This window comes from Haemaphysalis longicornis, unplaced genomic scaffold (genome assembly GCF_048455015.1).
Source record: "Haemaphysalis longicornis isolate Haplotype H1 unplaced genomic scaffold, Haemaphysalis longicornis Haplotype H1 scaffold_6, whole genome shotgun sequence".
NCBI classification, from domain to species: domain Eukaryota; kingdom Metazoa; phylum Arthropoda; class Arachnida; order Ixodida; family Ixodidae; genus Haemaphysalis; species Haemaphysalis longicornis.
In genome coordinates, this window is record NW_027526407.1 from 101,842,441 (window position 1) to 101,866,116 (window position 23,676).

The 23,676-nt window shown below is 48.9% G+C and overlaps 1 protein-coding gene across 1 annotated transcript in view; it reads right to left on the minus strand.

Moving 5' to 3' along the window:
- Positions 1–23,676, minus strand: part of LOC144143172 (uncharacterized) — a 28,979-nt gene that overhangs the window by 3,341 nt on the left and 1,962 nt on the right. Inside the window, exons 2-4 of the mRNA XM_077674971.1 lie at positions 22,555–22,702; positions 18,794–18,936; positions 928–1,183 (exon numbers count right to left, since the gene is read on the minus strand). Coding sequence (XP_077531097.1) covers positions 928–1,183; positions 18,794–18,936; positions 22,555–22,702 — 547 coding nt within the window. The remainder of the gene's footprint in view (positions 1–927; positions 1,184–18,793; positions 18,937–22,554; positions 22,703–23,676) is intronic.

Sequence of the window (23,676 nt, forward strand, 5' to 3'; positions counted from 1 at the left end):
GCGACAAACTGCCGCCGGTATCAACTAATGCAGAAACATCCGTTCCAAGAACGTGAACAGAAACATGTGGTGCTATTGGCTGTGTGCGTGCTTCAACACGGCAAGCACTGGGTAAAAAGCACCAGTCCTCGCCACCAGCCAATTGTGGGCCACTAAGTGATAGGTTAGTCACCATCATTGCCTCGGGCTGCATTCGTTCATCTCGATGGCTATTTGTATTTCGGCGACCAGCCATTACACGGGGACACTCACGAGGGATGTGTCCTGGCTGTCCACATTGGTAACAGCCGCCAGCTTTATTTCCGTCAGGCATGTAGCCTCGAGACCCTCCCGTCTCGAGAACTGGACGAGAAGGACCTCTGGAGTTCAAGGGATTTCGTTGCCAACCCCAAAGGGAGAGACTCGGGTCCGGGAGCGGTTAGCCTGCCAGTAAAGAGGGCCTGTTTTTCCAACGCAGGAACCCTGGCTCAAACCGCTGCGGGGAGTTCCCGCCATGGGCTGCACCATCTAGTGGTCTCCCTTGCTCCAAATGCCTGTCGCCAAGGGCAGAAGGATCTAGTGTACGGGGAAAATTCAAGCCCGCCGCTGCAGTACGCGGCTGTGGACGTCGCTCTGGCGAAGTCTCAAGGGTGTCTCTCCATGCACAAGCTGGCTCGATTGCTTCCCCTACTGGCGGAGGGGGCACATAATTCAGCTCCGATATGAGAGCTCCCTCGATTCACCGGCCTGATCGTGCCATTTCTCCTAAGCTCGAGTACTCACGACCACGTAAGTAAGGTCGGAAGCGCGGGTGGCATCGTCGTAAGACGTGCCTCACCATTTCTGCTTCAGACGCACCCGCGATAGCTCTTTTGAAGAGCTCCTGGATAGCTCGGATGTATTCGAGCAAGCCCTCGCGCGGGTGCTGCGTACGTGCTTCCAACTCACGGCGGATGCGGTAGTCGTAGTCAGGAGGCAGGTACTCCTCGCGGAAGCGGGCCACGAAGTCAGCCCAGGACGCGAACGGAGCCTGCAGGCGCCACCAGCGACCGGAGGATCCCTCCAGAGCACCCGGCAGGACGCGGGCCAGGACAAACTCGTCCGAGGCACCCGACGCCGCCTTGTATACGGTGAGGTCGCCCAGGAAGTCCGCCACTGTCTTGCGGTCATCGTATCCCGTGAACCGTGGTACCTCAATGTTCGGCTGAAACGATGGCCCGTGTCGGACCTACCGCGTTCTAGCCCGAGACCTGCCAGCCGGTTCGTGAGGTTCTCGCAGAGGTCCATGATTGGACGGAGCACGCCGACGAGCCCAGTGGCGTCCACATCCCTTGCGGGCTCCCGCGAAGCAACCAAGGGCCTCCGACGGGTAGCGGCTCCACGGACAGGCATTTCCCTGGGACGAAATGCTCTCGCGCGCCGCGAAGCGAACACAAGAAGAAAAAATGGTGATAAACAACACAAGCCACTAAAAAAATGCGCCTCAAAATACGAGAAGGACTACCAAAAATCCCGGCGGTCAAGAAAAAACGCCAATGTAATTAGTCCCGCAAAACGCCCAACGCTGAACACCAGAACAAGGAAAAAGACCACAATGCCCTTCAAAAGAACCGCGGCCGGCCCCACGTTCAGGGCGCCAAATGTGGTACCGGGGTTCTTGCACCCGGCCGCGCTTCCCCAGAAAGACACTGCGCCCCCTGAAACCACACCTTTACTGGGAGTCCTGTTCCGCCAAGGTCCGCTCCTCAGCCGATCCGGCTGCGCACACCTAACCCAGCCGAGACCGCCATGTTCTGACCTAGCTCGTGTCGCCCCACATCTTCCTCTTCACCCGGCACATGTCCATCCTTTGGAATTGTCCCCCGCCACTGTTGCCCGGTTACCAGAAACGTTTGCTTGCAATAGACGTAGAAACGAATAACTTCCAGAATGGATTCTGAACATCATAAAAATTGGTACGACGAGATACCACTGCCAACTGGACTTGCTTAAGAAAAAGGCTCCTCTGCAGCGTAAAACATCAGGATTTCATTTGGATGCTGAAGCACTGTGTTCAGATGCCGAAGCCACATAAGGGATCAGCAGCACTTTGGTGGGCTATCAGCCATCAATATTGCCGCAAACCATGTATGCGTTTGTTTGTTTATTTATTGTTTATTTTTACTGCCCGGCCACGCCCGGCCCTCTTATCTGTGTCAGGGGAAGCGCGTCCTGCCTTCTTTATTTTTATGCCGCACGGGCTATCTCATTCAGATAAGCAGACTGTTTCGTCTTAACGCCACTAGCCCAGAATAAGCTTCTCTGATGTAAAATGTTCTGGATGTAAATCAACGGTTCCAGAAACACTCGCGCCGAAAGATAAAAGAATGCAGAGCACACGCCACGGCATTCGATCGTCGACGCTTGGTCACACACGTCACTTTGTTGACTGCTGCTTTTCCGCCTGTGTATTCTTTGATTTGTTAGGGCAGCACAAGTTCGCTCCAATAAACGTGTTTTTCTCTAAGACAACTGTGCCGTCTCTGGCTTCGTGACATAGGGTGGAGGTGCTGGGTACGCATCCTTGATGCTCTCTACGACATCTGGAAGCCGCCAAACCAGTCCAACCAGGGAAAGCCGCCGACTGCAAGGATTACTACCTGACTTCGTTCTTCTGCCAGAAGGGACCAAGAAAACGAATGCTGCAGCCAACACCATGGTGCAAGGAGCAACATCACCAATCGTCGTGCAGCAGCCACGGGAACCGCCATCATTCCGAGGAGCCGCTCCAGAAGACCCAGAAGAATAGCTGGCGAAACTTGAGCGCGTCCGTAAATTCAACAGGTGGGACGACGCAGAAACGTTCCGGCATGTTTTCTTTTACTGGGAAGATTCAGCTCGCACTTGGTTCGAGAAGCACGAGAGCTTCTTGACCAATTGAGCTCACTTTAAAAGCGAGTTCGTTAAGACCTTCACTACCGTGGTCAGAAAAGAACGCGCTGCGCTTTTACCTAAAACTCGAATACAGCACCTTAACGAACGGGACATGATCTTTCTTGAAGATATGAAGCGACTTTTTCACCGTGCGGACCTAGAAATGACGGCTGAAAAGAAACTAAGGTTTCGGATCAGGAGAGTAAAGCAAGAACTCTTTGTTTGCCTTGCCCGCAACCCGCCCCCCTAAAACAGTGGCCGAATTCTCGTCTGAAGTTGTCGCGCTGGATAAGACGCTAGAAATTCGAACGAGGCATTGCGACCGCCCTTAAATGCGCTTTTCTCGGAGACCATCGGTGCGACAACTGGAAGCTCCGATACATTGCGCGAGACCATCCGAGCAGTGGTCAGGGAGGAGCTTCGGAAGCTTTTGCTAACGACGCCGCAACCTCAAGTGGCTTCCCTGACTGACGTTATCCGACAAGGTCAAAAGGCACTGGGAACTTCTACGCCGTCGGAAGCACCCCGAGAACCACAAGCCATAATCTACTTCGCGGCTGTTCGTCAACCCCGCACCGATCCAACCCGTCGTCAAGAAGCCGCGTCCTACTGCCGTACACTGTCGCCATCACGACCCCCTGCAGCCCACAACCAGAACCCGAGGAAAACGGACGTCTGGCGAACCCCAGATAATCGCTCACTCTGCTACCACTGCGGAGAGGCCGACCTCATCTACCGTCCCTGCCCCTACAAGAGGCTCGGTTTGCGAGGGTTCTGCATCGACGCACCCCGCCCCCGACCCGGCCACCGCCCAACGGATATCGAAGAATGTCTGTCCAACACCACCCGTGGGCCAGCCCGTTTCAAGCGATCGCCATCGCCCTACCCATACCAGTCGTCCAAACACCGTAGCAATGCTGATTTAGCTCGTGGAAGGTCCCCATGCTCACGCGGGTAAAACTAAAAGCAGCAACTTCTGGAGGTGAAACTGCTCTACGGCGAAAAACCGGAAACCCTCCAACGACGCGAGGACGCGCCGAAGACAGTGATTCACGGCATGCCCTCATCCCGACGACCCGACCTAACCCTGACGAGTCTCCCGAACATGACTACAGCTACATGGCACGACGCGTACCCGACATGAACGAGACTGCCGCTTAGAAGCGACGACAAAAACGACGCACAGTGCACTACCGTCCACACGCAAAAGCCGAGATGCGACGCCCCGACGCACCCGAAACTCGAGGAAGGCGGCATTCGACGTGAAGGTGTCCATCGACGGCTTTGAAGTAGTCGCCTTCGTAGACACGGGAGCCGACTACTCAGTATTGGACTGACCATTTGCGTCTAAGCTGAAGAATGTTACAGACAGATGGGACGGTACCCACAAACGCATAGCAGAAGGCCACCTCGTGACGCCAAGTGGAACGTGCACATCCCGCGTCACCATATGCGGCATGATGTCGTATCCGGCCGGGTTCGTTATCTTGCCTAACTGCTCCCGCGACGTGATTCTCGGAATTGACATTTTGACGCACAACGGCGCAATAATTGATGGGCAGACCAATTCGATAACATTTTCCTCCGATCACTTCATCCCACCGGAACCGAACCCTGAAAACCGTGCAGCTGTAAGGATGGCCGATGATCATGACACCCTGCCACCCCGCACAAGCTTGTTGATCACCCTCTACGGTGAAGGTGCTGCTTTCGACGTCGACGCTATCGTGGAGAGTGACCAAAGCCTGGTTCTCGACCGCGGTGTGTCTGTCGCAAGAGGCATTGCGGGGTTTGCGAAACGCAAATCCCTGGTTTTGGTCACCAATTTCACCGAGGAGTACCAGCAATTAAACTATGGCTCTGAAATTGCGTTCCTCGAAGAAACGGAAGAAGCTAGTGACGTGATCGCGGTCACCTACTTTGAACGCTCACCCGAAGATACCTTCAGGCTTCCGCACCCTTCGCCGTGAATCGGGCGCTACCTTAAGAAGAAAGGAACAGGCTATTGGCTTTGCTGCGTGGCTACAGCGATTGTTTTTCGTCGAACTCAAAGTTACGTCATACACCTCTGGCGAACCGCCGGATAATAACGGAGGATGGAGCCCGACCTACCCGACTGTCACCGTACCACGTCTTTTCTCACGAGCGCGAAGCCCTCCGGACTCAAGGCGACGAGATGCTCAGCGACGACATTATACAGCCATCGAAAAGTCCATGGGCTGCGCCGGTCGTACTCGTAAAGAAAAAAAACTGCACACTAAGGTTTTAAGTTTACTACCGGCGATTGAACAAGATCACCAAAAAGGGCGTGTACCCCCTGCAACGAATCGAAGACGCCCTCGACCACCTCTGCCACGCGAAGTACTTCTTATCAATGCATCTTAAGACAGGCTACTGGCAAATTGAAGTGGACGAGAGTGATCGAGAGGAGACTGCATTCATAACCCCGGACGGCCTATACGAGTACAAGGTGATGCTGTTTGGGCTATGCACGGCGCCAGGAACGTTTCAGATAGTCATGGACACTGTGCTAGCTGGCCAGAAGTGCCACACTTGCCTCGTATACATTGAAGACGTTGTGGTATTCTACCGGACTTTCGACGAACACCTTGCAAGGTTGCAGTCTGTACTCCAGGCTATTTGTACGTCGGGGTTAATGCTGAATCCGGAAAAGTGCCGTATCGCGTACGAGGAACTCAAGTTTTTGGGCCGTGTCGTCAATGTCGCGGTAGTCCTGCCTGACCCGGTGAAAACATCAGCCATAGCGAACTTCCCAAGACCGAAAGGTAAGAAGAGCGTTCGAAGATTTCTCAGACTGTGCGCATACTACCGGCGCTTCATTGCAAGCTTTGCACCCATTGCAGAGCCACTCACGCGCCTGACAAAAGATTGCACCCCTTTCGCCTGGGAAAACGCCCAAGAAAAAGCATTCTGGAGCTACAACAACGCCTGCAAAACCCGCCCGTGCTCGCTCATTTCCATGAAAACGCCGAAACGGAAATGCCCACGGCGCCAGCGATATAGGTTTGGATGCTGTCCTCGTCCAAAAGCAAAGCGGTTGCGAAAAGGTAATCGCCTATGCAAGCCGTGGTCTGTCGAAGGAAGAGAAAAACTACTCCGCCTCCGAAAAAGAGTGCCTGGCGGCCATATGGGCCATTTCGAAATTTCGCCCATACGGTTATGGTAGACCGTTCAAGGTTGTGACACGCCACCATGCGCTGTGTTGGCTCGCCAATTTGAGGGACCCCTCTGGCCGTCTTGGGCAATGAAGTTTGCGCCTGCAAGAGTTCGACGTTACAATCGTCTACAAATCCGGCAGGAAATACTCCGACGCCGACTGCCTGTCCCGCGCCCCCGTCGACTCACCACCACAAGACTCCGATGAAGACAGCGCGTTCTTCAGGGTCGCTACAGAGAGCAACTAGCCGCCCTGCAGCGTAAGGACCCCGACTTGTGCGTGATGATCGACTACCTCGAAGTACGCAACGTCGCCCTGCCTAGAGCGTTCAAGCGGAACTTACCAGCATTCAGCCTTAAAAACTCCGTCCTCGTGAAGAAGAATTTCAGCCACGGTACGAGAACCAATTATATACTTGGCATCCCCGCAGACCGCCGTGACGAAATTTTGGAATCCTGCCACGATGACCCGTCTTCCCTACATCTCGGCACAGGTCGCACAATTGCAAAAATTAAGGCGAAGTACTTCTGGTCCCGCCTTACATCCGACGTCACCCACTACGTTCGGAGTTGCCGTGGCTGCCAGCGACGAAAAACGCTGCCGACAGGACCCGCCGGACTTATGCAACAGATCGCCGTCCCATTGAGGCCCTTTCAACAGATTAGAGTGGACCTTGTAGGCCTGTTCCGTACGTCACAATCAGAGAACAAGTGAATTGTAGCGACAGACTACACGACGCGCTACGCAGACACCGCCGCTCTTCCGAGGGGGACTGCACAAGAAATCGCCAACTTCTTTATAAACCAAGTTGTGCTGCGACATGGAGCCCCTGTAGTCCTACTCACGAACCACGAAACTGCCTTCACTGGGAAACTTATGCAAGGGATATTACGCTACAGCAACACGGATCACCGAATAACGACGGCGTACCACCCCCAAATGAACGGACTAACGGAACGTATGAACAAGACGATTCCGGATATTCTGTCCATGTACGTCGATCTTCAGCAGAAGACTTGGGACGAAGTCCTCTCGCATGTCACGTTTGCGTACAATACAGCGACGCAGGAAACTACGCAGATGACACCGTTCGAGCTTGTCTATGGAATACGGCTGTCTACGATGCTCGATGACATGCTTTCGCACGTAGAAAATGACCACCTCAACGCCGACGTCCAAGGATACCTTCAACGTGCGGAGGAGGCCCGCCAGCTCGCTCGAGTTCGTATAACAGACAAGCAGCCGGCGGATGCCGGACGCTATAATCTTCGACGCCGACACGCCGAGTACTACCCTGGGGATCGTGTGTAGGTTTGGACTCGCGTGCGAAGACGCGGACTCGGTGAGAAGCTTCTGCGACGGTATTTCGGACCTTACCAGATTCTACGACGTGGCGGCCAACTTCACTATCGTATGTAGGTAACGGCGCGAGCAGTCCATCTTCCCACAACAGGTTTACTGAATCAAAATCAAACTGGAGTATATTCACAGAAACATCTAAACTACACCACACATCTATAACACACCTACACGTCGAGGAACGAGCCCAACACACATACTCGACGCTGCCGTAAAGTCCATTCCCTACGCCTCTTGTGTCCCGCGCAACCATAAGAGGCCGTGGTGGAATGAGTTGGTGCACCGTCCTCACTTCCATCAATGCCTGGGGTCGACCCGGACGGGCCGGAGACTGCTGCAACGCGTAGGACTGGGCTGCCCCTTCGAGGAGGAGGACGAGCTGATCCCGCTACGAGACGACATAGCCAACAGCGTGGTGGTGCCCCCGCTCCCGAAGAACGTCGCGCCGGGACGGAACTCGGAACGGAGAATGGCGCGGGCGTGCGCGCTCGCCAAGGAGTACAACGAGAGAGGCGATGCGGTGTTCGTGGACGCCTCCAAACATCGGGACTGAGACGACGCCTACGCGGTGGTGTCGGTGCGAGCCGCCACGGGAGAACTACTGAGCGCCGGCAGCGTGCGCGCCAAGTCCGCCAGACAGGCGGAGGAGGCGGCGATCGCGCTGGCCCTGCTCCACCCGGGGACGAAGACGGTGTTCAGCGACTCCAAGTCCGCGATAGCCAACTTCGCCAGGGGCACGGTGTGCAAGACGACGATGCGCGTCCTTTCCGGCATCGGAGAGGGAGCGCGCAGGAACACCAGCACGACCATCCGGTGGCTTCCGGCTCACATGGGCCGGGAGCTCCGCAACGGCCACCGAAACGTCAACGAGGTAGCCGACGCCGCGGCCCGTGATCTCGCCACGTGCCGAGCCGCGCCAGCGACGGACGCCGACGTCGACGAGGAATCGAGCGAAGAAGAAGACTGCGACGCGGAACCCCTGACCACGTACGGCGCGACGCTGCGCTGGTACAGGGAAGAGAGGCGGGCCTACCCTCCGCCCCATCCGGGGCTCGGGAGGAGGGAGGCCGTGCTTCTGCGGCAACTACAGACTCGGACGGTGCTGACGCTGGCGCTCGCGCGCCACGTGTGCCCGGACCTGTATGAAGACTGTGTGTGCAGTGTTTGTGCGCGAGTGACCGCGGACCTGACCCACCTGATGTGGGGTTGTGAAAGACACGATGCGAGTGACGGGAGGCCGACCCTCCCTCCGGACGTTACGGACTCGATCGGCTCTTCGGACCGCGAACACCAGCTAAGGGCTATCCAGCGGCTCGAGGCTGCACTGGGCAAGCAACGGCGAAAGGAGAACCCGCACTCCTCTCGGCCTCCTCCTGCGGGAGCGAGGGCTAGGGGAGACAGCGGCGGCACTCCAAGTAGCCCGCGCCGACCAGACGCAGGCCTCGGGGTCGGCCCGACGCCGCAGTGAGCGGCGAAGACTACGGGACGGTGAAGCCCTGCGAGCAGTAGTATTAACTCTATGCCTGCGAGGCCTGACCCGTCCCCGACTGCAGGAGATCCAATAAAGTCCTTTCTGTCTCTCTCTCCATCAATTCACACACAGATATACACAAAGCCTGGACATGAATACGAAAACTAAAAGGACAACAGACACACAGCCTGCCCTGGTTAGTACAACAGGGAACACACTGGAAGACCAGGCAAACGCTCGCACAACACTTCAACATGTGTCCAGTTTAGCTCACTACTCCAACACTTTCATAAAGCACAAACCATTCGGTGAAAGGAAGTGCTTGGGAGATAGTCGACTTCATGATATAACACCCCCTTATCAATTCAAGAGCTGAAGATCGCACTCAGTACTTGTAAACCTTCAGCTCCAGGCGCACACAACATTAGATACACCGTGATACAGCACTTACACGCAGACACACTTGAAGCCCTCCTTCACCTCTACAACAAAATATTTCTTTCGGGGCGCCTTCCAGGGCCTTGGAGGGAGGCCATCTTAGTGGCCTTTCTGAAAGAGGGTAAGGACCTTTCCTCTTCCTTAAGTTATCGTCCCATCAACCAGACAAGCTGCCTGTGTAAGCTGCTCGATAAGATTATCAATAGTACACTCATGTACTTCTCAGAGTACAATGGTCTTCTCAACAGCTGCCAGGCTGGCTTCAGGGTGGGTGACCAACCAACGACCAACTGGTTGTGTTGGAATTGTATGTAAAAGGTTCCATCGTACATAACAAGTTTTGTATAACAGTCTTCTTCGATATAAAAAAAGCCTATCACACGGCCTGGCGGTACATTATCTTGACTGAACTGAAGTCATTTGGCGTTTCAGGCAACACGCTGAACATCCTCGCTAGGTACATGTCAGAAGAAAATTTTCGAGTGAGGGTTGGCAGTGCCCTATCCATTGTATATATATAAGAAAATGGCGTTCCTTAAGGCTGTGTGCTGACCTGTACACTATTCATCGTTAAGATGAACTCGCTCCGGAAGGCATTCCCACCAACTATTTCCTGTTCTACATATGTAGACGACATTTAAATATCTTTTAAGCGTTGTCACTTCTCCATTTGTGCACGCCAAGTCCAGCTTGGGGTGAACAAACTTACTGGCTGCCGGACAGAAACGGGTTTAAACTGAAACCTGGAAAAACTACTTGTGTTGTGTTCTCCCGGAAGCGCTGGATACACGCGGACCCTGATATCTCCAATGATGGTGTAGTAATTCCTGTCAGAGGGGAACAGACGTTTTTAGGCCTCACAGTAAACTCACAGTTATCCCTCACTTGAAACAGCTCAAACACAAATACCTAAAAATAACGGACATACTTAAAGTGCTGTCATACCAAGCCTACGGTGCTGATAAAGAATTCCTTGAACGTCTGTATAATGCTCTGCTTGGTTCCCGGCAGGACTATGGGAGTATTGCCTATACGCCTCGAGATTCGCGATCGCTGCGCCGCCTGCTGCCGCTTCTCCGCGGCGTTTGCGGGATTGCGCTGCGTGGCTGATAGGCGGCCATGCAGTGTTTTCGTTCTCTTTCGCTTCTCTTTGCCTTTTCCCGCACTAAACAACTTGTTATGGTGACGTCTGTAAGCTAACTGCACGTATAGGGCACTTAAAAAAACAGCTGCGTCTTGGTAGAGCGCTCTAACGCCAACAAGAGCTACCCGCGGGGAGGCGGTTCTGCGCGCTTCGTGGCCGCTCTTGCGGGTGTCGGCGACGGTAGCAGCATATCACCGCTGTCACCTACGAACACGTCAGAACAAGTGAATTGTATTTATTGTCGTCTCGTTTAGACATCATATTGGCACTGTTTTGCAGCGCAGACAACAAATGCGGCTTTGCTTCTATGTACGTCGTAGAACAATATGATTCGGGGAGGTGATAACCCAATAGCTGACAAAAACTTGTGCCTTTTATAGGAATATAAGCCACGCGAGAATGTTAATACACTCAAAGGATGTGCAGTGTCAGATATGTGCCCGCTCATGCCTTATAGTAAGAACCAAGGTATATGTTAATGAAACCACGGGAAAATCAATGGTCTGCAAGTCAGGAATAGATAGAATAGTCGTACGGGAATGAAAAAAAAACCGAGTGCAGTTTCTCAAATGCTAAATACGTTTGTTTGAGCAAGGTAGTATCCACCAGACCATCTAGTTGGTTGCGAAATGCAGGATATATCGCTAGACATGGGGGGGGGGGGTGAGAAGGAGGACGCTCAGCTATCGTTGTTTACAAATGCGGAGCGAGATCAACGAATGACCGTTTTAACGTTTTTAGTAATCACACACACAATTGCTGCGTGTTCACTTTTCGTTTGTTTTTCGCCTTTAACGAACGGCTGCTCACTCGGCGGACGCATTTTTTGAAGAATACAGGGTAGGCAGTTCACAAGCGATACGAGGTGTCGTTGGAAGAGCTGATTGATTGATTGCAGGATTTAACGCGTCGACGCAACGGAGACGATGAGTCATGCCGTAGTGGAGGGCTCCGGATTAATTTTGACCACCTGGAGATCCTTAACGTGCGCCGAAATCTCGTACACACGGGCTCGTTGGAAGAGTGTCGTATCTGATAAAGGTTCTGATTTCGGTTCATGCTAGATTCTGCAATCTCCCCGTGTCATATGACGATGTTTCGAAGAAGAGTTTGGTCGCGGGCGCGAATTACTCTATAAACCCGTCTTCGCGCTTCTCGTGGAGGATAAATGTAACAGATGAATCTTTGCGAGCGCTCACCTCGGGACAAGACGACCCAGCATTAAATTTGTCGTCGTGTGCTGACTCCGGAGTGTAATTTTGCATTATCCATCGTACTTTTTTGATACAATGTTTGTGAAATTTATGCCGCATTGGCTTTTTCATGGTACTGATCAATATCTTCTATGTGATATTGGCAGGCGTAACTTGCGTGCTGTCAGGCATAAGTGCTCCGCTAGATTTTGTAAGTGCACAAAGTCGATTTCCATCATAATGTGTATGGCCGCAACATGACCATCGGAGGAAACACTGCTTACGGAGACACTGCCACTAAATTTCAGGGCAGCGGAATTGCAATCAGCTGGATGCAAATGCTGGCTTCGGGACGCCGGCCTGTGACACACGCCCGGCGCTCATATAGATCTCACTAAGATCGCGTCATAAACGTTTATACTCTCGTGAACACACCACGCTTGCAAACAGAGTGCCTGCTTCACGTTATTTGGTATTTCTAACGCGGACAAACGGTAAATCGCTGTCTTGAACGAGCCCCAAAAGCAACGGCGACAGGGGGAACCGAGCCGGGGACTCCCGCGCCTGCTTTCGAAACGGGCCGCTAGTGGGATTTCAGTGGCGCCCCTACAGGCCGCGCTCGAGGCGTATAGGTCAGCGACTAAAACATCCATGAAAATGCTGGACTCAGACCTGCACCACGCCCTCCGGCTTGCACATGTGGCTTTCCTTACTAGCACAGCTGAAAGCCTCTATGTAGAATGAAAAAATGGAGCCTAGAACGTCATCAAAAATACCGGAACATTCTTTATGCTTTTAAAATCTCGTCAATGCCTAACCATCCCTATAAGTCAGCCTTTTATGATACATCTATTTCCGAGCTTGTCTTAAACCACGTATCTATTTCTTCTCCGTTCTCATACAGAGCCACAAAGGAAGCATGAGAACTCTCAGCTTCCTTTTATTATACCATGAAACCGACTGTTACTAATTCTATAGCCCCATGGAATCTTCGTCCTATACCATGTGACTTACCTTTTATACATATCAACAAAAACCGAGTGCCGAGAAGTGCGATCCTGCAAAACTTCTTGTCTTTTTAACAAAAATACAAGTGTGCAGAATTCTATACTGACGTCTGAAAATATTCACCACTCTGTCCTGTGCTGCACACCTACCCAGCGTGAATATTAGTAAAACCATAAATGTGTATACTAGTACCTCCACAGCCGAGGCTCATGGTATACTACTTCTCATGAACCATATCCTCCAAACTAAAATTCGGCAGTCCGTAATCTATGCTGATTCCTAAGTGTTGGGCGGACATTGTATGCGCAAAAAACGTTAAAAATCATGTAGTCAATCTTCTGATTAGAACCATTATGTCTTTAAATGGGTTCAGTCTCGAATTGACTGTGAGCAGATTGGCAGGTCACTCTGGGATGACAGGGAACGGGACCGCAGATCAAATGGCCACTGCGGCTGCACTTAGTACGACAGTTGACATAACAACAGTAGCATACACTTACATGAAGCCACACATGAGAAAACAACTTAAAAAAACCTGGCAAACACACTGGAGTGGACAGACAGGCAACAAATTACACGTAATAAAACCGCAGATTAAATGGCCGCTGCGGCTGCACTTAGTAAGACAGTTGACATAACAACAGCAGCATACTGACATGGAGCCACACATGAGAAAACAACATAAAAAAACTTAGCAAACACACTGGAGTGGACAAACAGACAACAAATTGCACGTAATAAAACCACACTTGGGACCATACACCACTGAGACACACAACAGAAACACAACAGTTGCCTTTGCAAGGCTACACATAGGGCACGCACATGCAAAGCACTCGTACCTGCACACGGGGCCTTCAAGACCTCTGTGTAGCGGGTGCGGAGAGATCCTATCTTTAGTTCACATACTCATTCCATGCGAAGCACTGCACACAATACGGCGGAAACACTTTCCATAACTGTACGGACTACAAATCCCATTACACCCACCCCTTTTCCTGTCTAACGATCCCATGTTCTTGTCCAGTGTGTCTTCAAATATTTAGCACAAGCAAAATTTATCAGACATAATTTCATTCTACCGACTTGAAATTTCAGCTTGAACAAAAAACGATAGGACTTAGGAAGGAAACACGGACACAGTGCTGGGTCCGCGTTTCCTTCCTAAGTCCTATCTATTTTTGTTCAAGCTGAAATTTCAAGTCGATATGGAAAACGAACTCGCCCAAACCCAAGCAATTCTTCATTCTACACATAGCCACAACCTGGCCTCGTGTACCAGTCATTCTCATTGTCTTTTAATGATTCTACTTTCCTTCTTGTTGAGTGATTTTAGTGTTTAGACCTTCATCCTTCGTAATAACCACTGTTTTGACGCTCTTTGCCCCAGTTTGCCTTGCGCCAATAACATCCAACCATCATCATCATCATTACATTTTTTTTTCGGGGTTGTACTACTTTTTCAGACACACGTTCTGTTTGTGTGTGTTTGGTATTCAATCTTAGATGTTGCCAGTTTTTAACGAGGAATTTTCCAATTTTAAGAAAGTGGCTAACTGTTGGTAAGGGTACAAAACAAAGAAAGTTTTTTTTCGTATAGATTTATTAAACGCGATCACGCACTTACAATGGCAACATTTTTGTTTGCCTAGATGTCGTTAGGTGGCAGCGCTCACTTATGCACCTTAAAAGTTCTTACAAAAACGGCAGTGCCTTAACTACGGGACCCGCATGTTGTTATAAAAGCCAAAGATATACATCTATATTTGATTTGTTGTGTCGGGCAACACATCGAGTGCACGGGTGTGCAACTGAACACACAGTACTTGTTTGCAGATCCATGCACTCTCTCGAAATACCAATTGCTTCGACCGCGCTGAACTGGCACTATAGGATGGACGCTGGGACATGAATTTAGGAACCTGGGTCATGGGAAGCGGTTTACTTTTTTTTTCTCTTCCTCTATGGTCATCATAATCGTCATCATCAGAGAAAGATGGCTTTCCTGTAGTGCAGTTTTTGTGCGTTTCCTTTTGAAGCGTTTTTAGGTCATGCGCCACTTTACAACAGTCTCCAACGGTACAAACTGTATGAAAAAAATTGAACAAACAATACGTTTGATGGCGGCGAAAAGTAAAAACCGCCCGTGGTTTCCAGATTTCGGCGCAACTGAAAGATACCGAGGTGGTCAAAATAAATTTGGAGTCCTCGCCTACGGCGCCCCTCATCGCCTGTGTAGCGTCGGCGCGTTAAACACAACAATCAATGAATCAATGAACAAACAATACATCAATTCATCTAACGACGACGATGCTTGAAAAGCTGGGGAAACCCAGCGAATGGCCGCATCAGTAAAGCACTAGGGGGCAAAAGCGTGTGCACTTGACCGCCTTAATAAGCAAGAGTGCATATGGAGTTGTAAATCACATAGCTGTTTTAAAACGAAAGTGCTGGATGCCGGGGTCCACCAACATAAATGATGTCATATTCATCACGTAAATGACATCACCAGAAAAACTTCAGTTGACGCGACGGCGCCGGGATTCGACCCCCGAACTCTTACGCTTACGCCGCATCGGCAGGTACGAAACGCTCTCCCGACGGCGCTATGAACAGACGCTTTAACAGGACGCCAAACGCGCCCGATATTGTTCCCTTCAGATGGTGCCGCCGTCTAGGAGAGACGAAGCGAAGTAGTGCATGATGACGCTAACGAGCGTCGATAGTTGGCTACTCGATGCCTGCGCCTACGTCTACGGGGAACGCACAGTGTAACCTACCGAGAAGCCTACAAGGTAACGCCCACGGAGTGAGATCGACGCTGACTTGCGAATTCGCGATGGTGGCACGGTGCGCTGCTGCTTTCGCTGCAGCGAATCGTGTGTACACCGAATGATTCACTCACAACACGTTTTGTTTCGTTTGCACGGACGGTTTGCGAGCGCCTGCCGTTTCAGTTGCATTTACTCAATGCTCCGGCGCGTGCACTCCTGTGTCTAATGTAGATGCGTATAACGGTGCCATGCCGACGAAATACAACTAGCTATGTATAAGTTGATATCGATGCACAAAATTATTCAACTGTTTTTGTGAAGGCAGATTTCATTTTCGTGTTTCACCGTGCCGACGAAATATAAGTAGCAATGTTCAAGTTCATATGGATGCGCAATAAACATTCAACTGTGAAAGCATACTTCACTTTCCTCTTTTAGCGGTTCTTATGGAAGAAGGATCAGTCACATTTTTTGCGAACGCAGTCGGCAGATTGAGAATGCTTTTTGCCAAGGCCGCCTCATTTCTGCGAAAAGTTTTTGCATAGCAGTTACACAACAATTGCGTCTTTCGGCAAGCGGATAAAGCTATTAAACAACACTGCAAATTTTTTTATTAAATAATTTGTTAGAAAAGAGACGACGCAAGTTTCCACAAAGGGTTGCGACTGTTGTGAAGGCTGTAACTGAGGTGTGATGCAAGGCAATGCTGGCATGTTTTCCGAACTTTGTTAGTGAAGGAATAGATTCCGGCTGTTTTATTGTGCTCATCAAGGGTGGCACAAACAAAATTATATGTAGTAATTTTCCTGCTGGTAATGGCACAGTAATTCAGTTGGCCGCAGATTGCAGAGCTGGTTTCAGGGCGTGAATGGCAAAGTCTTGGACCAGCACTGAGGTGTTATGCGTTTTGAGCCACTTTTGCATTTCCTCGCGAGCATCTCGAGTCAACATTTCTTGTTCTGCAGGCGCCAACGACTTAAGTCCAGGGATCAGGGCAGCCAGCATATCTGTGAGAAGTCCATGCCATTAAATTAAAATCAAGTACACAGAAAAACATGGCGAATTAAACTTTTGAGCTGTTCACTACACGACAGCGATCACTGTTTTTCGGTGAAAGTAACTTTTGGGACAGTTTAGAAATTCACTCTAAATAGAGAAGCTTCACGAGAGTGACCAAAAGAGGACAAAGAGGAGTCAGCGCTTGCCTGCTGCAGCCTAATTGCAAGCATCTCAAGAAAGAGAGCTTAGAATGCATTCTATTAAGTAGAGTATAAATGTAGTTGTGTTTTTGAAAAAGATTACATACCAGTGTATGAAACATCGTTTCCATAGGCGGCATTGCCCCTTGCGTAAAACGACCCTTAGCGGCATCAGAATAGCCCCAAGAAAAAAGGTAAAGAAAAGCTTGTTAACTGAAACACTAAGGGGATGAAATCTTAGTCCGAAAAAATAAAAGTTGGACCTTGTTAACTTAGAGCATATCGACAGTACAGAGTGATGGAAAGCACTAGGGCATGTTCAAAATATTAAGCGGACGTCGGCGATTGCAGTCAGTTTTTAATAAACGCTCTGTTTGCGTGCTCACATGTCGTCCTGTTCTATCGGGCTGTTGTGGCGGTGAAATCGCAATGGTTGTGGACACGCTTTCACATCGATGTAGTTCTCAAAGGAGATATCCTGGAAAACCTTCGCCTAGACTGTTTTATTTGCCTGTAGCTGATTTTTTCTTCTCTATTTGTTCTGTATGGCCCATTTACAGCACACCACCGTGTTGAGGCAGCGGGTGATCTGAGCAGACGTTGCGGGCTTCAAGCAGCGGAACGGTGGCGCGCACTGTGAATTATTGGTGCAAATCCCACTCGCCTTCGGAATGACTGAACTTTTTGTAAACAAAATTCTTGAACAGTTGGCACAACGAAACCGTACATTTTAAATTATTTTGAAATTGCAGATAATAATGAAAAAAAATTCCCCGCATTTCCCCGGGGAGAAGAATGTGAAAGTGCGAATGCACGAGTTGAATTTGCGTGGTTCGGTAATGTTCGCTAGAGAGAGAACACTCACACACACACAACTACAAAGAAAGAAAGATGCATTTATTCACAGACACCTATTTGTGTTGTCGTTGTACTTGATTGCTAGAGCGGATCTCAACTTTGAGATTTCGTGTCAGTACTCCTTTAAGCGGGTGCATTAGCCCTTCTCACGCCCGATTCCTCGCCAATCCCCCACTTGGGTATGTTCCATGTCAGCGGCCAGGCAGCGCGCGCCCATCTCCCCCCGTTGCCAAGGAAGACGAGGAGATTCCTGGCCAATCCCCCACGTGGGTATGCTATGCGGACATCGCCGGTGAACGCAGGTTCAGGGTCGCTTAAGAAGTGCATTCGCACATAATAAAGTGCATTCGCTCTTTCAGTGTACCATGAACAAATCAGCAAACGTTTTTTATTAGGCTTTCAACAATCGGAAATTTCCATGGCGCTGAGCCAGAAAGCCAGTGTAATAGTCACCAGACTAGGCCCCAGCACCAGACGGGGCAAGTGACAGAGGAAGAAGAAACTATACATGCCTTAATACTTACAAAAAGAAATACAATTTTCCCATGGACTTCAAATGTATGATAGTGTAAATTCTTTGTTGAGGCTTTCTTTTTGATGAAAAGGGTTTAAATCTCAATTTGTGAACGTTTTTCACCCAAGCTTATGTATTCAAAAATGTGTTCGACCTTTGTCCGGTTCACAAAATGATTTTATTTTTCTTTTTACGGCGTTACTTTATTGTTAGTCATTAGATACGTTAATTTCCCCGGCAAAGCCAGAGTGTGTGGGCCACTGGGGTCTACAAATCTGACACGTGTCACTAGCACAACACGACGGGCCGTAGCCCAGCCGGTGTTTGGCTGTACGACATGTTGTTTCCATGCCGGCGTGCCATAAATTAGCTAAGCTGGATGGAACGGAAGAACAATAGAACGAACTACTTAGACTAGATGGAATCCCAGTGGCCGGCCTCATACAAACAAGTGTGGCCGTCCACAACCGAATAACAAACCACTAAAAAACTTAAGAAAAAGAAAAACACCAAAAAAGGAACACCATTAGACAATAGTCAACTGAGGTGCCCCCCCCAGGACTATCGTGTAAAACGTTGCATGGTGATGAAGCTCCCACGCACGACACATGCCGACAACCAACTCATATCTCTTTGGAGAAGAACCAGCTTCTTACCAGCCTACATTGTCTCCCGACACAACATGGACCGCGCTCCGAAGGCCATCCGATGAAATGAGACGACACCACCAGGAAAGAAAGTTGTTAACACCGAATACTTCTCAACCTTTTCTTGGCATTGCTGCTTCAAAATGCCCTCATTGCTGTCCCATGTTATGGCGACGTCCACGATCACGACCCTTTCGTCAACCTCAAGAACTATGTCGGGCTGTAGTCGAACCCCGGAGTGGCTGGTGTACACCTTCTCCTCTACGACCAACCCCCCAGGATTCTTTTCACGGCCAATACGCGCAACCTGCCGGGCCACAAAGTTGTGGCGTTCCTGACGAACCAGACTATCAGATTCACACTCTTCGAGAATGTGGAATGCCGTCTCTGGCCGCTCGGAACATCGACGGCAGGCACGAGCTGCTGGATCGCTGGCATGACGGTTTGACAAAGTACGTGTTGGAGCAAGGTTTGTACGAAGACAGAGTCACCGTCACTAAGAAATTTACTATCGGGATAAAGCCAAGAGCTGCCATGTGGCGGTTGAGCATGTGCAAAAAGGTCTTTGTTAGTATATTGATTTTTCATATCCTGGAACCACTTCGCCGCACGTCTTTTAAGGGTGGCGTCAACCTCCTTCCTTTCAGATACCCCATCAGGGCCAGGAGCACTGACCATCTGCTCCTTGGGGAGTAGTAGAAGCGGGCGTACACTCCCTCCTGCCCACACCCGCCTCCATGTGGTGTCCCACGGGCAACGTCTGGCTCACGAGCCCGATGGCTAAAGGGGTGCGCGGCAACTGGCCTACGTGGACGTGTGGTGGAACCAAGGGTTTCAAGGATTTTAGGAGCGCCGGACCAAGTCAGCCCGGCGTCCAGCCACCACACACCAGGGGTTCGGGTAATCCCGGACTTGACAACCAGTTCGGACTAGCCGGGGTGGGGGGGGGGGGGGCACGGACTCGACCTGCCCACCTACTTTCTGTATTTTTGAAGTAAAACAGCAAAAAACGTTGATAGAAATTTTTCTGGGTGTTCTATAACCCATTAATTAAACAATACCACGCGTGACCGCGCTGACAGGAGCTTCATTTTGATAAATTTTTTGTGACAACCCCACTCACCTTTCAGCCTGTTCCACCACTAGTAAACACTGACTAACGGATTGCCGAATAAAAGGATGGAAGGGGTCCCTTTATCAAATCGCTCTAAAACCAGGTGCACAATTTTTATTCTGAAAGGTAGCTATAAAACTTGAACCACCAACCGGGCTAAAATATTCCGCCCTTAAAAGTTGCATCTGGCATTCTAGCCGTATTGGCAGGGCCTCGAATAACCAACCGCTGGTTTTTTTCCGTTTAGTATAACAGCGCCGCGCAAATTGCTGGGCCGCTACAGTGATCTCGTATCATCTCATTTGCAGAAAATATCGTGCCATCGAAATTTATTTATGCTGAATATTTCATTGAGTTTATGCTTTGTCGCATACCTTTTATTGATTAGCGAGAAGGATACGCGGAACTAAGCTGGCACTGCAGCGCTAAATCGAAATGAAAGATGCCAATGCGTATTGCGTTTGCACTTTTTATGTCTTAGTTGGTTTTTTAATGTATAGGTTGCCGCCTACGAGGTTATTTGCAGAACAACTGCTGTACCCCGCAACCCACAGCTTCACTCCGCAGGGGCGCTTGGCAATTGGGTGGAGCTGCGGCAGTGCAGGTGAATTGTAAGTGTGAAAGAGAACCCTGTGTTAGGAGTAAAAAACACAACCTCTTTCTAAAGAAATTTATGGTTAAAACACGATACTACCATGCAACCTGACTTTAGGTCAAGGTCCGAAATCAAAATTGTTTCGATTGTGTCTGAAGGGTGCAATTGAAAAGGCGTCGGTTTGATAAAGCGTTGTACCAAGGTTTGACTTCGACTGCAGGTATGTTTTTTTTCTTTTCAGGTGCTTGGTCTACCTTCGCCTATTGTAATCATTGCTATGTGAAACACATTGGTCAAAGTTGCCTTTCCTGCAGCAAACTTCCGCACTACATGGAAAGCTATCACTCAGGCATAAAACGCTTTGCTTTAGATACACATACCTAAACTCAGTACATCTGTTCGAAAGGAAGAGCCGTAATAAAAAAAGGTCGAAATAGAATTGCCTGAACGTGGAATTGCCGGAGCGTGGAAGGATTTCCGGGGACATCCGAATCGCTAATCAAAATCACATCTGTTGCCTGAGCAAACGATTCCAGTTATGTCGTCGAAGGGGAATAAATTTGCTGTGCATGGACGCTTTTGCGTAAATTTAAATTAAATAAATAGAATTGCCCGAACGTGGAATTGCCGGAACGTAGAGTGACTTACGGGGACATCCGAATCGTAAAATAAAATCACACCTGTTGCCTGAGCAAACGGTTCCAGTTATGTCGTCGAAGGGGAATAAATCTGCTGTGCATAGGCGCTTTTGCGTGAATTAAAATTAAAAAAGCCAGGGTGAAGGCAGTAAAAGTTTGATTTATATGGCGAAATAAAAAGACACCACATACGTTTTGGGATGCCACCTGATTTCATTCTCGGTCACATAGTATAATAACGTAGGCTCTACTCACCGGCCTTAAGTATAATTGATGATTTCATGTCTAACAGTGTTATGTAGCGTCTTTGGCAACAAAACATTTTACATTCAAAAACATTTTCATGTTCTTCTGGTTTATTCAGATCATACAACAGGGTTTTGAGTTCGTCTATGCCACTCCTAACACTTTCACGATAAAGCCAAGGACTGCTTATACAATACAGGTATGTTGACTAACACATGTGATGAGAATTTTTCGCTCTATCTTTTGTACCCTTGTGCTGTTGCATCTAATTACGTTGGACATTCAAGACAAAGGGTGCAGAAAATGGAACAGGAAAAAGGATTAGGGGGCGTGTTATTAGAAAACCGTTAAAGGAGGCCCTGGCTGTAGCCATTTAACTCCGACTTTGTGACTACAGTACCGCCTGCAACGAGAAGCGTCTACGTTTTGTGCAGCTTTTGCGCGCAAGTTCACGGCGCGTTTTTTTGCCAAAACCGAGCTCGGAAAACTTACGTTACCCGCGTTAAACCAAAGCAAAAATTATGGCTTCGGTTCCGCATATGTTTTGCTTCCGAGATGCAAAACCTTTCATAGTGGAGATCGCTGTCACAGCGTGGAAAAAATGAAATTGGCTGATCCGTTTTCCTTTAATTTTTAGTCCAGTCTATGTTATGGGCTAAAAGCATTCACTGATCATCATTCTTCAGCGAATACAATGATCCTTAATTTATTTATATTACTCTAAACCGGTACCTCGGGATCAAAGCAGCTAGGCATCGCGGATGTGGTGCTCAAATATTCACATTACAGGTATTTTCGTGAGAAGACCACCATTCACAATCTGGTTTCAGCTGATTATAAGGGTATGCATACTTGACCATCGTAACCAGCTAATTGGATGGACAAGTGCAGGGCATACGAGCCATAGCGCGTATTTGTTACCTTAAAAACCAAATTTCTAGAAACTAACAAAAATAGTTACAAATTTTTGCTCATTGGGAAATTTGCGAATCACCACCATAACAACATGTACAATGATCTACCAGTCGCTGTAGATGAGTTACTTTTTCGATAATAATTATAAATCATGTTTCATATTTTTTTCCTGCCTTGATAGTTATTCATTATATTCCGGTGTGTGTTAAAAAAGGCACCCTAGTTCATTTTGTCGAAGTGTTTCGACAAAACGGGGTATAAAAGGTGCATCATCAGCAATGCCCCTTTATAGGGTACTAAAACGCGGCGACGATACTTAACATCTCAACAAAATTTTAGTGCAGTAATGCATTGTTTGTATGAAAACTCGCCTTCATATTCCTGCGGCGGTGGGTGCATGTTCGTTATCTCGCAACTTCTCAAAACCAGTCCGACATTGTCTGCCAAAGTGCGCGCATATTTCAAACGTTCTTCGGTGCTGTCCATGTCCTGGGTGGCTGGAATCATGCTCTCCCAGAGCTGCAGATATTTGAAAAGGTTGTTTAATACAAAGTGAAATACAATTGCGACTAGGCATCGTCGTTTCAAATCATTCGCATTGAAATGGTTCATTGTAGAAAACTCTGTTTTACACACTCTTTTATAAGAAATATAAAAGTGCGGCTGCCAATTATAGTGTGTGTTGGTATGAACGACTGAATTTATGATAAGCACCAGACAAAACGAATAACCCCAAATAAACAGCCAAAGAGGGTGAATAAAAATTTTAATTGATGTTTGCGGTTTTGAAAGGCAATGGTAGGGATTTCAAAACTCCGTACTCCTTTTGGTTCTTTGTCATTCGGAGAATATTTGTGATCTCTTCTGATGATTGTTTGGATATATTGGGGACCTCAAGAAAGTATTGGGAAAAAAGTACAATTTGTACATTTTCCGACTAGCTTTCTGATGTGTTCCTGTTATTATGAGATAAAAAAACATCGGCGTGTCCTTAATGTGAAACATGGGTATTTTTAAAATGATAGAAATTGACAGCTTTAAAAAAACCACCGCGACAATTGCGAGCAAGATGTAAGGAAGCCGTTTTTGTGTCGGTTCAGTTTCAAGATAAGTTTTGCTCCCGAACTGCAATGTTTGTTAAATGCTTAATAAATCATTTTATCGACAGCATACTTTCTACATAGAAGCAAAGCACTGTCTCAATGGCGTATTTGCTTAGGACTGTCGCGAGCATGAGTGAGCGCCGTTCTATTTTACGTTCCTGTCAGCGGGATGTGTTTTAGATGTTTAACCAAACAGTAAAGCAATTGCTTTCAAAGATAACTTCACAACATGCCTGCATAAATTGACAATACCTTCCAAAGCGCTTATGTTGCTCGGTACCCGAAATTTACCCACTGACTTGCAGCGGCCCTTTGAAGGCTCAAATTTTCAAACAATACTATCGAGTTCGCGGTTACCGTTTGTTCTGGTTTTTCTGGTTGTTTCATGCT